Below are 16,393 nucleotides of genomic sequence, written 5' to 3'. Positions count from 1 at the left end.
GTGAAGAGTGCTATATATTTTCTCTTATGTCTATGATGACCATAATACAGAGATACTTCACGAGTGCAATTTCCTTTGAGTGTAATTAGTTTATTTAAGTGTTTTATCTGTATTGTAACTATTTAGGTTGTGTTTTCAAAACTAAAATGCTGTGCATGAGTAAATGTCATGTATGGTCTGCAACAACAGTTATTATCATATAGGTGGTCATTCCGAGTTGTTCGCTCGTTGCCGTTTTTCGCAACGGAGCGATTAGGTGGAAAATGCACATGCGCATGGTACGCTGTGCGCATGCGCTAAGTTATTTAACACAAAACTTAGTAGATTTACACAAGCTCGAGCAACGTTTTTTCATCGCTCGAGTGATCGTTGTGTGATTGACAGGAAAGGGGCGTTTCTGGGCGGAAACTGTCCGTTTTCAGGGAGTGTGCTAATAAACGCAGGTGTGCCAGGTAAAAACGCAGGAGTGGCTGGGGAAACGGGGGAGTGGCTGGCCGAACGCAGGGCGTATTTGTGACGTCAAACCAGGAACTAAACGGACCGAGGTGATCGCAATCTGTGAGTAGATCCGGAGCTACTCAGAAACTGCAAGGAATTTTTTAGTAGCAATTCTGCTAATCTTTCGTTCGCTATTCTGCTATGCTAAGATACACTCCCAGAGGGCGGCGGCCTAGCGTGTGCAATGCTGCTAAAAGCAGCTAACGAGCGAACAACTCGGAATGACCACCATAATGCGGATTAATATATGTCTGTGTTTCTGTTATACCCCTTTCACACCGCAAATGTAACCCGGGATAATGCGACTGCATTTCAACCCGGTATAAAAGCAGTGTTAAACACGGGTTGGACCCGGGTCAATATGCACTCTAATACCCCTTTCACACTGCCAATGCCGGATCCCACACGGGAATTGGAAACGGGTCCTTCCCGGGTGGGATCCGGCATTGGCCGCTGCTGCTGGCTTCCCCGACCTGGCAATATGCTGGGCGGGTTGCCATAGCAGCGGGGGGCGGAGCCGGCAGCGGGGGCAGAAGTGGCGCTTGGAGATGAGATCATCTCCGCGCCGCCTCTCCCTGCTGTAGTATACGGGTCCATGCGCCCATTTACGCAGCGACTGACCCGGTATTCAACCCGGGTATAACACTGCTTTATTCCCGGGTTAGGCAATCCCCCCGTCACTACATCCCCCCGCCACCTGATCACCCGTCGGCAGTATCCTCCGTGTGTGTAGGACCACTTAGATTTGGGTGTCCAGTATCATTCCCAGGAACTGAAGCCTCTGCGTTGGTTCTAGGTGAGATTTTGGGAGGTTCAGAATCCACCTATGATCCAGAAGTAGTCTGGTGGAGGGGGCAATGTTCTCCAACAGTTGTTCCCTGGTAGATCGTCCAAGTACGGAACTATGGGGGTAGTTCAGAGTTGATCGTACCAGCAAATTTGTTAGCAGTTGGGCAAAACAATGTGCACTGCAGGGGGGCCGATGTAACATGTGCAGAGAGAGTTAACGGCCCTACACACTGGTCGATACCAGTGAAAGATATGAACGATCTCGTTCATTAATGAACGAGATACCATTCATATCTTTCAGTATGGAGGCACCAACGATGCGTGGCCCCGCGCTCGTTCATCGTTGGTGCCTCGTCCATATTTGCATGCACTACTATGGAGCCGAGTGACGGGGGGAGTGAAGAAACTTCACTCCCCCCATCACCTCCCCCCCCCCCCCCCCCTGCAGTATCGGCGGTCAGGCAGCTCGGCGGTGGGTCGCCCAGTTTGTAGGGCCCATTAGATTTGGGTGTGGTGTGTTCAAACTGAAATCTAAATTGCAGTGTAAAAATAAAGCAGCCAGAATTTACCCTGCACAGAAACAATATAACCCACCCAAATCTAACTCTCTCTGCCCATGTTATATCTGCCCCACCTGCAGTGCACATGGGCCCTCATTCCGAGTTGTTCGCTCGCTAGCTGCTTTTAGCAGCTTTGCACACGCTAAGCCGCCGCCTACTGGGAGTGAATCTTAGCATAGTAAAATTGTGAACGAATGATTAGCAGAATTGCGAATAGACACTTCTTAGCAGTTTCTGAGTAGCTCCAGACTTACTCGGCATCTGCGATCAGTTCAGTGCTTGTCGTTCCTGGTTTGACGTCACAAACACACCCAGCGTTCGCCCAGACACTCCCCCGTTTCTCCAGCCACTCCCGCGTTTTTCCCAGAAACGGTAGCGTTTTTTCACACACACCCATAAAACGGCCAGTTTCCGCCCAGAAACACCCACTTCCTGTCAATCACACTACGATCACCAGAACGAAGAAAAAACTTTGTAATGCCGTGAGTAAAATACCTAACTTCTTAGCAAATTTACTTGGCGCAGTCGCAGTGCGAACATTGCGCATGCGCAATTAGCGGAAAATCGCTGCGATGCGAAGAAAATTACCCAGCGAACAACTCGGAATGAGGGCCATGGTTTTGCCCATTAGCTAACAAATTTGCTGCTGCAATCAACTCTGAATTACCCCCTATGTTCCCTTCGTGAACAGGACCAGGAAGTGACATCACGAGAGGGCAGGAGTTAACTTCTGCCCTTACAGCACCTAAATGTTTTCTCCGTTCGTTTGAGGTTATTTTGTTTTTTCTATGCATCATTGGGACTCTCGTGAGCTCGGTCTCTCGCTCCGCTTGCCACAGGTTACTATTCCAATTAGCTTGTGACATGGACCCAGGGGCTTATGGGGAAAGGTCCTCTCCACGAAGGGAAACTAGACGCTACCCTGGTGTATTACCCTAAATACAGTACTTCCTCATTCTGTGTGTAATTAGCAATTGCCATGATTAACACATTCCATTCACATTTCTATGGAGGAATGGAAATACACAAGCTATCCTCTACTGTGTACACACAAACAGTATAAGCCTCTGCAGTCTCAGCTGTGCCATTACACACTTGTCATTATTATGTAAGATTATAAACAGTCACAAAATGTCCTGTAAGGAAGATACAAATAAATAAATAAATATATATATATATATATATATATATATATATATATAGATAAACGATGGTGGTGGCACTCAGCGACGAATAATCAGACGACAACCAACCTGGTTAACAGTCAACGTTTCGGGGACTGCTCCCCTTTATCAAGACACAACCAGCACCTCTGAAAAGAACATACATAAATACTTACAAAGCACTTACCAAACACCAATCACGCCATTGTCAGCGCTCCCGGACGCCCGACGATGACGTCATGCACGCGTCAGCGTGCACGTGGTCTCCGTCAGCCGTGCGTGTCGCGCGGTCACGCAGTGTGGTGTGCATTGGTTACCTAGCAACCACCGCCTGGCGCCGTGATTGGTTCTCGTTACACCACTATCAGACTGGCGTCAAAGGCGTCTGACGCTGGATAGTCACGTGCGGAAGGAGATTCCGGGTTACCCTCGGCGATAGGTTGCCTAGCAACCCACGGGCACTGCGGACATGGCAATTGATAATAATCAACATAAGTGAAAGAAAACCCAAAGCAAACGAAAACATAAAACGAGTGATACACTGAAACAAATAAAGCAATTAATGAAACTACAAAAACACTGATTAGATAAATATATGAAGCACACGGCTGCAAGTAAATCTTGATATTACGCTAGCTGTTAGGGCATATAGTCAAACTGTATGGAAAAACATTATTTAAAGGTTAAATAATAAATTGAATAGAAAACACAATCCTAACTATAATATGAAGTGTCCGTAATGTCTGGACAGAGAAAGATGTACTGAGTCTGTCCAGGTGATGTGGAAGACCTCAATGAGGCACCTAGAACAACAAAAGATTACAGATTTATAGAAAACAATTGAAGCTAAGAGCTTCATTCAATCCGTTCGGCTGAACTGTTTGAAGTTTATGGATCCACCATGTCTCTTTTTGGAGTAGAATTTTTCCTCTGTCTCCTCCTCTCCTGTTGGCAGGTACATGGTCGATCATCCTGTAACGAATAGTGGCCAGTGAATGACCAAAGTTCTTGAAATGTCTGGCCACTGGTAAGTCGCTACCCTTACCCTCCCAAGCTGCACGGATGCTGGATCTATGTAGGGCTATTCGCTCTTTGAACTGGCGAATGCTTTTGCCTACATATAGTTGGCCGCATGGGCATTTAATGTAGTAAACGATGAACTTGCTGGTGCAGGTCAATGCGTGTCTAATCTTAAAGGTTTTACCCGACCTGGGATGTTGAAATTCATCACCTATCTCTAGACAACTGCATGTAGTGCATCCTGTGCATCTGTAGTTTCCAGGTTTACGAGTGAGGAAATGGGATGGTTTTGCTGGACCCATTTCCGATATATCGTTATGTACTACGATGTCCTTGATATTTCTGCCCCTTCTGTATGCGGCCATTAATGAAGTGTCCTTTAGGACTCGTAAGTCCTTGTCTCTAGAAATGATCGGCCAAATGTTTTTAGCTTTTTTGACCAGATATTGGCTTGCAGTGGTGAAGTCCTGCGTCCAAATCATCCTTTCCTTAGTGGACTTTGTCCCTTTATGCGTTAATGCAATCTGTCGAGACGTCGACAATGCTTTAGCTCTAGCTTTCTGTAGAGCTTCCGCAGAGTATCCGCGTGCTTGGAATTTCAAGGACATATTGTGGATCTGTAGACGGGCATCGTCTTCATTACTACAGATCCGTATAATTCTAAGAAACTGCGAATACGGTAAACTCCACTTTAAGGATTCCGGATGATGGCTATATGCTCTAAGTATTGTGTTGCGGTCAGTCGGTTTGAAATAAATGCTGGTATTGAAGTTGTTGTCTTGATCCATAGAGATGGCCACGTCAAGGTAATGAATACTTTCAAAGCTACATTCGTAGGTAAATTTGATGGCTGGATCCTTTGCATTCACTTCTTCCATCATGCTGATGAATTCCTGTTGAGTACCAGACCAAATCAGTATGATATCGTCGATGTACCGACGAAACAGTGTGATTTTACTGGTAGTGTCACTGGTATTGAAGAACAGATCTTGTTCTAACTCGCTCATAAACACGTTCGCGAAACTGGGAGCCACGCAGGACCCCATGGCACATCCAGTTCGCTGACGGTAAATTTTTTTATCGAAGAGGAAATAATTTCTCTTAAGGGTAAGACCCAAAAGAGTCAAAAACAATTTGACATCTGGGCCCTTATATTCCGAGTGATTTGTGAGGAAGGTTTCCATGATCTGTAGGCCTCGATGGTGTGGGATACTGGTGTATAAATTGACAACATCAATAGTGCAAAGCAGCTGTTTCGATGGTAAAGGAGACAGAGCTTGTAGTGTCAGAATCAGTGAAGTAGTATCTTTTAAACATAGTGATAATCCTTGAATCAGCGGTTGAAGGTAATAATCCAGATATTGAGCTAGATTATAGTATAGGGAGTCCCTTGCTGCTATGATGGGACGACCAGGCGGGTTTTCAGCATCCTTGTGAAGTTTGGGTATGGTATAGAATACCGGAACAGCAGGCCATTCTGTGCTGAGAGCTTCTTTGGTATACGTGGTAATATATTTATCCAACACAGCTTGTTGTAATACAGCGTCCAATTCAGCCTTGTAGGACTTGGTGGGATCTTCTTGTAATAGTTCGTATACCTCCGGATTGTCCAATTGTCGATATGCTTCTGTTTTGTATGCACTGAGGTCTTGGATTACCACTCCACCACCCTTATCCGCTGGCCTTATGGTGATATCTGAGTAACTTCCAAGATTTTTTAAGGCTACGCGTTCCTTAAGGGAGAGGTTGTGTATACCTTTGAAAGCGTTAGGAGTGCATTCGTTGATGTAGGATTCCATACAGTTAGTAAATGACTTGATACTTTTGTTGTATGAAACTGGAACAAAAGTTGATTTCTTGGTCACTGGGACCGTATCCAAAGTGTCCTGATTATCAGTGAAGTGTTCCTTCAATTTAATACGTCGATTCAACTTAAATAAGTCAATCTTGTTGGTGAAGACGTCTGGCTTATTGGTGGGTACGAACGACAAACCCCTATTGAGGACAGAAATTTCGTCTGCAGTAAGCGTGCGGGAGGAAAGATTGAAAACTACGTTTTCTTTGGTGCCTGCTTTGCTGGCTTCCCTTTTGTTTTGGCCCCCGCGGCGGGTTTGGGCTCTTTTATAACCTCGTTTTTTGACCGAGTGTTCACACCCGTAGCTCGAGTTTTCTGTGTGGAAGTGGAAACCCCTTCGGTATCACTTGAGGATAATGCCGTGCTTGTTTGGTCTGACTCCAATTGAGAACGCTTGGACTTTCTCTGGAATCTAGAATTTCTTTGATTACCCGGACGTTTATTGTGAACCCAGTTATAGACTTGGTTTAAATCATAGTCTCTATTGACTGTCACCCTCTTGGATTTCTTAAAGTTGATAAGGTCCACTTGATATTTATCTATCTGGGCTGTTAGTTTCTCCAACCAATCTGGCGGTGATTCAGATTGTATTTTGACCAAATGAAGATTTTCAAAAGCAACAATTTTTTCTTTGGTAATATCCAGTTCCCTTCTAGACTCGGCAATCACTAATAAGATAAGGTCAAATGAGCACCTATTTAGGACTGCAGCCCACTTTCTGCAAAAATCAGGATTATGTCGACCTATTGTCGGCATATTCCTGATCCTGAAACCTCTTGGTATGCGTTTGTCCCTAAAGTAGTCCGATAGGGTTACCCCATGTAGCAGAAAATCAACCTCACGTTTTTTCAATTTGGTGAGCTGTGATATGAGATGTTCCACAGATTCATCACTTATAGCAGCTATCAAGTTAGGTGCAAATAGTATTGCTTCTGCTTCAGTATCAGTGTGTGTGAGGGTTTCCCCTTCAGGTAGAATAGGAGTAAAAAATCCAGGTGTTTCAGTGTGTTCAGACATGACAAATCCCCACCACTCCTATGTACAGTGCAGGTTCCTCCTCTTATGTGTCACATCCAATAGGAAGGAATAAATGAACGGCAGGTGCCCTGACTAGTAGCACAAAAGTGTTACTGTATAGAACAAACAAAACATGTCCGGCACTCACGCTTATCAGTGTAGGTAAAAGACTGGTGCACAACCTCTCCGTGGAGCATATGGATAAACGATGGTGGTGGCACTCAGCGACGAATAATCAGACGACAACCAACCTGGTTAACAGTCAACGTTTCGGGGACTGCTCCCCTTTATCAAGACACAACCAGCACCTCTGAAAAGAACATACATAAATACTTACAAAGCACTTTTCAGAGGTGCTGGTTGTGTCTTGATAAAGGGGAGCAGTCCCCGAAACGTTGACTGTTAACCAGGTTGGTTGTCGTCTGATTATTCGTCGCTGAGTGCCACCACCATCGTTTATCCATATGCTCCACGGAGAGGTTGTGCACCAGTCTTTTACCTACACTGATAAGCGTGAGTGCCGGACATGTTTTGTTTGTTTTATATATATATATATATATATATATATATATATATATATATATATATACCTCCAATATGAACGGCACTCAGAGACTGGTATAATGAATAAATGTATTAAAGTCACGTCTAACGAACGTTTTCGGGGACACAGCCCCTTCCTCAGGACCACAGACAGTACTGTCTGTGGTCCTGAGGAAGGGGCTGTGTCCCCGAAAACGTTCGTTAGACGTGACTTTAATACATTTATTCATTATACCAGTCTCTGAGTGCCGTTCATATTGGAGGTATATGATGTTTTTCTGAACTGGACACCGGAGCATTTGCCCTATGTATGTGAGTGCCGGCTGAATTGGATCTTTATATATATATATATATATATATATATATATATATAAATAAGATTTTACTCACCGGTAAATCCATTTCTCGTAGTCCGTAGTGGATGCTGGGGACTCTGTAAGGACCATGGGGAATAGACGGGCTCCGCAGGAGACAGGGCACTCCAAGAAAGATTTAGTACTACTGGTGTGCACTGGCTCCACCCTCTATGTCCCTCCTCCAGACCTCAGTTAAGGAAACTGTGCCCGGAAGAGCTGACATTACAAGGAAAGGATTTTGGAATCCAGGGTAAGACTCATACCAGCCACACCAATCACACCGTATAACTCGTGATACACTTACCCAGTTAACAGTATGAACCACAACAGAGCATCAGACAACCTGATGCAACATAACATAACCCTTATTTAAGCAATAACTATATACAAGTATTGCAGAAGAAGACCGCACTTGGGACGGGCGCCCAGCATCCACTACGGACTACGAGAAATAGATTTACCGGTGAGTAAAATCTTATTTTCTCGAACGTCCTAGTGGATGCTGGGGACTCCGTAAGGACCATGGGGATTATACCAAAGCTCCCAAACGGGCGGGAGAGTGCGGATGACTCTGCAGCACCGAATGAGCAAACACAAGGTCCTCCTCAGCCAGGGTATCAAACTTGTAGAACTTTGCAAAAGTGTTTGAACCCGACCAAGTAGCTGCTCGGCAAAGCTGTAATGCCGAGACCCCTCGGGCAGCCGCCCAAGAAGAGCCCACCTTCCTTGTGGAATGGGCTTTTACTGATTTTGGAGGTGGCAATCCAGCCGCAGAATGAGCCTGCTGAATCGTGTTACAGATCCAGCAAGCAATGGTTTGCCTTGAAGCAGGAGCACCCAGCTTGTTGGATGCATACAGGATAAACAGCGACTCAGTTTTCCTGACTCCAGCCGTTCTGGCCACATAAATCTTCAAAGCCCTGACTACCTCTAGTTACTTGGAATCCTCCAAGTCACGAGTAGCCACAGGCACCACAATAGGTTGGTTCAAATGAAAAGATGACACCACCTTCGGCAGAAATTGTGGACGAGTCCGTAATTCTGCCCTGTCCATATGGAAAACAAGATAGGGGCTTTTACATGACAAAGCCGCCAATTCTGACACACGCCTGGCCGAAGCTAAGGCCAATAGCATGACCACTTTCCACGTGAGATATTTTAATTCCACGGTCTTAAGTGGCTCAAACCAGTGAGATTTCAGGAAACTCAACACCACGTTAAGATCCTGTCAAAGTCAGAAAAATATCTCTATACACACTGCCACATTTGCACCTCATTCTGGTCCGCGCTGCGCATGCGTGCGCTCTCCCGTGCGTGCGCATACTCACAGTCGCGGGCACCCGCAGGCGCACGGTATGCGTATTTACGGTAGAGTTTATGTGATCGTAGCGTGTGACTCAATCGTTACATATTTTCAGTAATAATGTATTTTGTAGATCATGGTCCCTTTGATAGATACTGAAAGTTTAGTTAATATAGCATGTTCCTGAACAGAGAGATCCCTCTTTGTATTGTACGAAGGGTCTAACAGGGGTCATACAGTGGTGTTTGGTACCCATCGGAAGAGTATTTAAATAGCAATATTCCGGTGTTGGTTTGGAGCGGATTAATCGCTCATGCGAATAGTTATGGACATAAGAAGTTTATGTCCATTTACTATTATTTGTTCTTATTTAGTCATGCGGCGGGAAACCCAGTATCCCACCCACCTGAACAGTTGGAAGCAGTCACAGCCCACCTGTATGAATCAACCTATGACCTTTTGTTATAATGCGAAGCCGAATTCCTGTGTCCAATGAACAATGAGATTGTAGGGACCATTGAATTGTATTGTGTGTGGGGCATAAATAGGCAGGCCGACCATATCCAGTTCACTCTCTTCAACGGTTCTCATTGCTGATAATCGGGAGCTGGATATCGAGGCGCATGCGATCGTTTCCCCTTGTGCGTAAGTGTTTCTCCGCAACTATATTGATCTTCTTGTTATTGTGGGCCAATTTCTCTCTCTCTCTCTCTTCTCCTCTTTCTCTCTTATTTTCTCTTAAATAGTAATTGTATTATATTTCCTGTGTAGTTATCTGGTTAGGTAGTCTATGTTATATTGTAGTGTATGATTTGTATTTGTATTAATTCTTTTGCAAGTATATCATTCATAATATATATATATTAGGCGTTGGACCCTAAGCCCAGGTATCTGTGTATTTCTTATAGTGTTAAGTATTCTCAGAGCGTCGGTAACGCTAATACAGCTTTTGAGTTAATAAGGTTACACTGTGTTGCATTTACACTCTATCTATACACTAGGGTTTTACAGCATATTACATTGTTTATGGTTTAGATTTAAAGGTTTAACATTGTTAGCGTCAGCGCCGCTGGTGATCTCCTCGTGGTCCCGAGCGTCCGCTACGCTATAGCGAATCATTACGTTAGTCAGCAGCCAATAGCGTGCCTGCCTGTGATCTCTTGGCCGTGAGCGAACGTGACGCTTGAGCGTCTCGACTACGGCTAAGCGATTGTTACGCAACGAGCGTACCCTTACGGTACTTCATACGTAGATAGCGTACAGTGTTCTTAGACCTCATAAAGAGTATTATATAAGATAAATATTTAGCTTTATCACGTACTCTCTTAAACGTAATAGTATTGTATTGTATTTCCTGTGTAGTTATCTGGTTAGGTAGTCTATGTTATATTGTAGTGTATGACTTGTATTGTATTAATTCTTTTGCAAGTATAACATTCATAATATATTTATTAGGCGTTGGACCCTAAGCACGGTATCTGTGTATTTCTTATAGTGTTAAGTATTCTCAGAGCGTCGGTGACGCTCTAACAGCTTTTAAGTTAATAAGGTTACACTGTGTTGCATCTACACCCTATCTCTACACTAAGGTTTTACAGCATATTACATTGTTTATGGTTTAGATATAAAGGTTTAACATTGTGAGCGTCAGCGCCGCTGGTGATCTCCTCGTGGTCCCGAGCGTCCGCTACGCTATAGCGTGCCTGCCTGTGATCTCTTGGCCGTGAGCGAACGTGACGCTTGAGCGTCTCGACCACGGCTAAGCGATCGTTACGCAACGAGCGTACCCTTACGGTACTCCATACGTGAATAGCGTACAGTGTTCTTAGACCTCATAAAGGGTTTTATATAAGATAAATATTTAGCTTTATCACCGTGATCATGTAACGTGTGGCCCTACTGGAAAATACGTTTGTTTCTTCACCGTCGACACTGGAGTCAGTGTCTGTGTCCATGTCGACCCACTGAGGTAACGGGCGTTTAATAGCCCCTGACGGTGTTTGAGACGCCTGGACAGGCACTAACTGAGCTGCCGGCTGTCTCATGTCGTCAACAGTTTTCTGTAACGTGCCGACACTGTCACGTAATTCCTTAATTACGGCCATCCATTCAGGTGTCGACTCCCTAGGGGGTGACATCACCATTATAGGCAATTGCTCCGCCTCCACATCATTTTCCTCCTCATACATGTCGACACACACGTACCGACACCCAGCACACACACAGGGAATGCTCTGATAGAGGACAGGACCCACTTAGCCCCTTGGGGAGACAGAGGGAGAGTTTGCCAGCACACACCAGAGCGCTATATATGTATAGGGACAACCTTACAATAAGTGTCTATCCCTTATAGCTGCTTATATCTGTTATTTTGCCAAAGAAGTGTCCCCCTCTCTTTTTTACCCTGTTTCTGTAGTTGCAGGATGCAGGGGAGATTCTGGGAGCCTTCCTACCAGCGGAGCTGTGTGGGAAAAATGGCGCTGTGTGCTGAGGAGATAGGCCCCGCCCCCTTCACGGCGGGCTCTTCTCCCGCTTTTTTCTGGAAAACTGGCAGGGGTTAAATACATCCATATAGCCCAGGAGCTATATGTGATGTATTTTTTGCCAAATAAGGTAAATTCATTGCTTCCCAGGGCGCCCCCCCCCCCAGCGCCCTGCACCCTCAGTGACCGAAGTGTGAAGTGTGCTGAGAGCAATGGCGCACAGCTGCAGTGCTGTGCGCTACCTTATGAAGACAGGAAAGTCTTCTGCCGCCGATTTATGGACCTCTTCTTGCTTCAGCATCTGTAAGGGGGCCGGCGGCGCGGCTCCGGGACCCATCCATGGCTGGGCCTGTGATCGTCCCTCTGGAGCTAATGTCCAGTAGCCTAAGAAGCCCAATCCACTCTGCACGCAGGTGAGTTCGCTTCTTCTCCCCTTAGTCCCTCGATGCAGTGAGCCTGTTGCCAGCAGGTCTCACTGAAAATAAAAAACCTATTTAAACTTTTACTCTAAGCAGCTCAGGAGAGCCACCTAGATTGCACCCTTCTCGTTCGGGCACAAAATCTTAACTGAGGCTTGGAGGAGGGTCATGGGGGGAGGAGCCAGTGCACACCAGCTAGTCCTAAAGCTTTTACTTTGTGCCCAGTCTCCTGCGGTGCCGCTATTCCCCATGGTCCTTTCGGAGTCCCCAGCATCCACTAGGACGTTAGAGAAATTGACATTGCATTTATTCTAGAGCCCAGTAGGCAAATGTCTCTCTGGGCATCCCTCATATATAGGACAGCGTCTTTTATATGCCCCAGGGTCAGTAATATAGTATCCTTGTACAAGGTATCAAGTTCCTCAGACAGTATCTGTCCATGCTGCTACCGCACTACACATCCAGGCCGACGCAATTGCCGGCCTCAGTAGGGTACCTGAATGTGTATAAACGGACTTCAGGATACCTTCCTGCTTCCTATCCACAGGATCTTTTAGGGAGGCCGTATCCTGTGACGGCAGGGCCACCTTCTTAGATAAGCGTGTCAAAGCTTTGTCTACCCTAGGGGAGGATTCCCAGCGTAACCTGTCCGTTGGCGGGAAAGGATACGCCATAAGCAACCGTTTGGAAATCTGCACTTTCCTATCAGGAGAATCCCAAGCTTTATCACATAACTCATGTGAAGGGGGAAAAATCACTTCTTGCCTTTTTTCCCCAAACATATAAACCCTCTTGACAGGGACAGGGTTTTCCTCTGAAATGTGCAACACATCCTTCATTGCTATAATCATGTAGCGGATGGCTTTAGCCATTTTAGGCTGCAACTTTGCATCATCGCCATCGACACTGGAGTCAGAATCTGTGTCGATATCTGTGTCAACAATCTGGGATAGTGGGTGCTTCTGAGACCCTGACGGCCTCTGCGCTGTAGGATCAGGCATGGGTTGAGACCCTGACTGTCCCAAGGCTTCAGCTTTATCCAACCTTTTATGCAAGGAGTTTACATTATCATTTAACACCTTCCACATATCCATCCAATCAGGTGTCGGCGCCGTCGGCGGAGACACCACATTCATCTGCACCTGCTCTGCTTCCACATAGCCATCCTCATCAAACATGTCGACACAAGCGTACCGACACACCACACACACAGGGGATGCTCTATTTGAGGACAGAACCCCCACAAGGCCTTTTGGAGAGACAGAGAGACAGTATGCCAGCACACACCCCAGCGCTATATAACCCAGGAATTACACAGTAACTTAGTGTTTACCCAGTAGCTGCTGTATTAGTGATTTGCGCTAAATTTATGTGCCCCCCCTCTCTTTTTACCCTCTTTCTACCGTGATTCTGCAGGGGAGAGCCTGGGGAGCTTCCTCTCAGCAGAGCTGTGGAGAGAAAATGGCGCTGGTGAGTGCTGAGGAAGAAGCCCCGCCCCCTCAGCGGCGGGCTTCTGTCCCGCGATTTTGTGTAAAAATAATGGCGGGGGCTCATGCATATATACAGTGCCCAACTGTATATATGCTCTTTATGCCAAGAGGTACTCAATTGCTGCCCAGGACGCCCCCCCCCCCCCCCTGCGCCCTGCACCCTACAGTGACCGGAGTGTGTGGGTTTAATGTGGGAGCAATGGCGCACAGCTGCAGTGCTGTGCGCTACCTCATATGAAGACAGGAGTCTTCTGACGCCGATTTTGAAGTCTTCTTGCTTCACCCACCGGCTTCTGTCTTCTGGCTCTGCGAGGGGGACGGCGGCGCGGCTCCGGGATCGGACGACCAAGGGTGCGTTCCTGTGTTCGATCCCTCTGGAGCTAATGGTGTCCAGTAGCCTAAGAAGCATGACCTATCCGCAGTTAGTAGGTTTGCTTCTCTCCCCTCAGTCCCACGTAGCAGAGAGTCTGTTGCCAGCAGATCTCTCTGAAAATAAAAAATCCTAACAAAATACTTTCTTATTAGCAAGCTCAGGAGAGCTCACTAAAGTGCACCCAGCTCTGACCGGGCACAGATTCTAACTGAGGTCTGGAGGAGGGGCATAGAGGGAGGAGCCAGTGCACACCAGTAGTCCTCATTCTTTCTTGGAGTGCCCTGTCTCCTGCGGAGCCCGTCTGTTCCCCATGGTCCTTACGGAGTCCCCAGAATCCACTAGGACGTTAGAGAAATATATATATATATATAAATCTAGGAATAGGTGAGTGCCGTGGAATAGTGATATATACATCACTAAACTGTAATACATATATATATATATATAAACAAAGGAATCCTTCCCTCAGTCCAATCTGGTACTTGGTGGAAGAAAACAGGCGGCACTCCAAGGTCTTTCAGAATAAACTTTGTATTGAAAAGTTACAGCATGGTGCAAAAGCAACGTTTCAAGACCATTGCGGTCTTTTCGTCAGGCTGTGCATTGTTCACAATGCACAGCCTGACGAAAAGACCGCAATGGTCTTGAAACGTTGCTTTTGCACCATGCTGTAACTTTTCAATACAAAGTTTATTCTGAAAGACCTTGGAGTGCCGCCTGTTTTCTTCCACCAAGTACCAGATTGGACTGAGGGAAGGATTCCTTTGTTTATATGCCGAACGAGGAGGGCACCCGGGCATAATGATTTACTTTTCATCCAGAGTGCCGGATAACACACTCATATATATATATATATATATATATATATATATATATATATATATATATAGATAGATAGATAGATAGATAGATAGATAGAGAGAGAGAGGAAAGAAGGAGCGGCACTCCGCGTCTTGAGAGTAGAAAAGTGTATTAAATAACACAGCAAAAGAGTCCGACGTTTCGGGGCTCACACGCCCCTTTGTCAAGGTGTGACAAAGGGGCATGTGAGCCCCGAAACGTCGGACTCATTTGCTGTGGTATTTAATACACTTTTCTACTCTCAAGACGCCGAGTGCCGCTCCTTCTTTCCTCTCTATGTTACAACCCATTTGGAAAAGGCACCGGTGCAGGCTTGATACTGTTTAGGGAGTGCCTATTCGCCTATTCTCTCTCTCTCTCGCTATATCCAAAGATGGGTTACGTATCTTCTTAAAAATAGTCTGTTAAATTGTGTTACACAAAGTATTCAGTTTTCCTTGCCATCAATGACACACACATATTATATCTGTACACATCACACCGTTCCTCACTAAGCTGTAATACATGTGCATATCATACAGTTTGGGGTCAAATTAAGGGTTCTATGGATAAGCGACGCAACCGACTCAGTATATGAGCAGAACTTGGGTGAAATACGATATAACACACACAGAGTATGCTGCGTGCACACAGTGGAGTCACATTATTATGACCACCTCCTACATGTGACGTCGGCAGCGCGTAGCCCATGAAGTACGTCACGTGATGTGCGCTGGCTTGGTGGGTATATAAGGTGTGTGATAGGCCGTTTGCACACATCACTCGTTGCTGTCATGGGTAAAAGGGGCGATTTATCCGAGTTGCAAAATGGGATGATTATCGGCTTTCGGCCGGCGGGTGGCGGTATTACTGACACAGCGCAGTGTGTGACCCGTCTGCGTGCTGCTGTGGTGACAATGTATTGTGACCGGACAAATGGCATCATTGAGAATAACCGGCGCGGAAACTGCGGAGCACCATGTGCCATTAATGTGATAGGTGAACGCCGGCTACGAAGGTATGCGATGGCCGACCGACACGCTACAGTGGAGCAGCTCACCATCACAATGTACCTGGGGGCTACCAGACGTGTGTCTAACATGACAGATCTCCCCCTGGTTACAGATCTATGTGCAGTGTACTATGGGGCTGGGGTCCTGCACATGACAGGTGGTCCCAGCTTATACAATAATAATAGGGGTAGAGAGAGGAGGAGGAGGGGGAGATGGCTGGGGTAGGTACTCACTGCTCTGGGGAGGAGGGGGCTCCGGGCTGGGGACACCCAGGGACATGCAGTCGCAGCAGCAGCACAAGCACTGCAAGTCTGCAACAGCCAGTGACTGGTACCAGGCGCTTCCGGGTCCCACCGCAGTCACGTGACCCGCCGCCCACAACCCCCAGCGCGGGACGCGGGCGCCCCCAAGCGGCCGGCGTGTATGCCCGCATGCTGGGACCTGTTTTCTCCAGCACACTGCCCATAACTGTCCTGGCTTTCCCATAGCGTCTGTATATATAGAGTGTGGCGGACAGTGAGGTATATATATATAATCCACGACTGTGCAGTACGCCGTGACCCTGCGCGCCACACACAAGATGGCGGTCGAGAGCGGTCGCCGCCGGGATCTCTCGCGAGACTTGGAGCGCTGATAGGCTCAGGCGGCCTGCGCTCCTCCCTCTTTCTCGT

The 16,393-nt window shown here is 46.5% G+C and overlaps 1 protein-coding gene across 4 annotated transcripts in view; it reads right to left on the bottom strand.

Annotated features, from left to right (window-relative positions):
- Positions 1 to 16,363, bottom strand: part of LRSAM1 (leucine rich repeat and sterile alpha motif containing 1) — a 189,201-nt gene extending 172,838 nt beyond the window's left edge. For 3 of the 4 annotated variants that reach the window (XR_010182938.1, XR_010182939.1, XM_063936191.1), the window contains exon 1: positions 15,956 to 16,363. Coding sequence is in view for 1 of the 4 variants with exons in the window: in XM_063936191.1 (XP_063792261.1) it covers positions 15,956 to 16,208 (253 nt within the window). In the remaining 3 variants the exon portion in view is untranslated. The remainder of the gene's footprint in view (positions 1 to 15,955) is intronic. The other variant, XM_063936192.1, reaches the window with a different exon arrangement.
- Positions 16,364 to 16,393: the final 30 nt, after the last annotated feature.

This window comes from Pseudophryne corroboree, chromosome 8, assembly GCF_028390025.1.
Source record: "Pseudophryne corroboree isolate aPseCor3 chromosome 8, aPseCor3.hap2, whole genome shotgun sequence".
In the NCBI taxonomy this organism is placed as follows: Eukaryota; Metazoa; Chordata; class Amphibia; order Anura; family Myobatrachidae; genus Pseudophryne; species Pseudophryne corroboree.
This window is presented reverse-complemented; position numbering and strand designations above follow the sequence as displayed.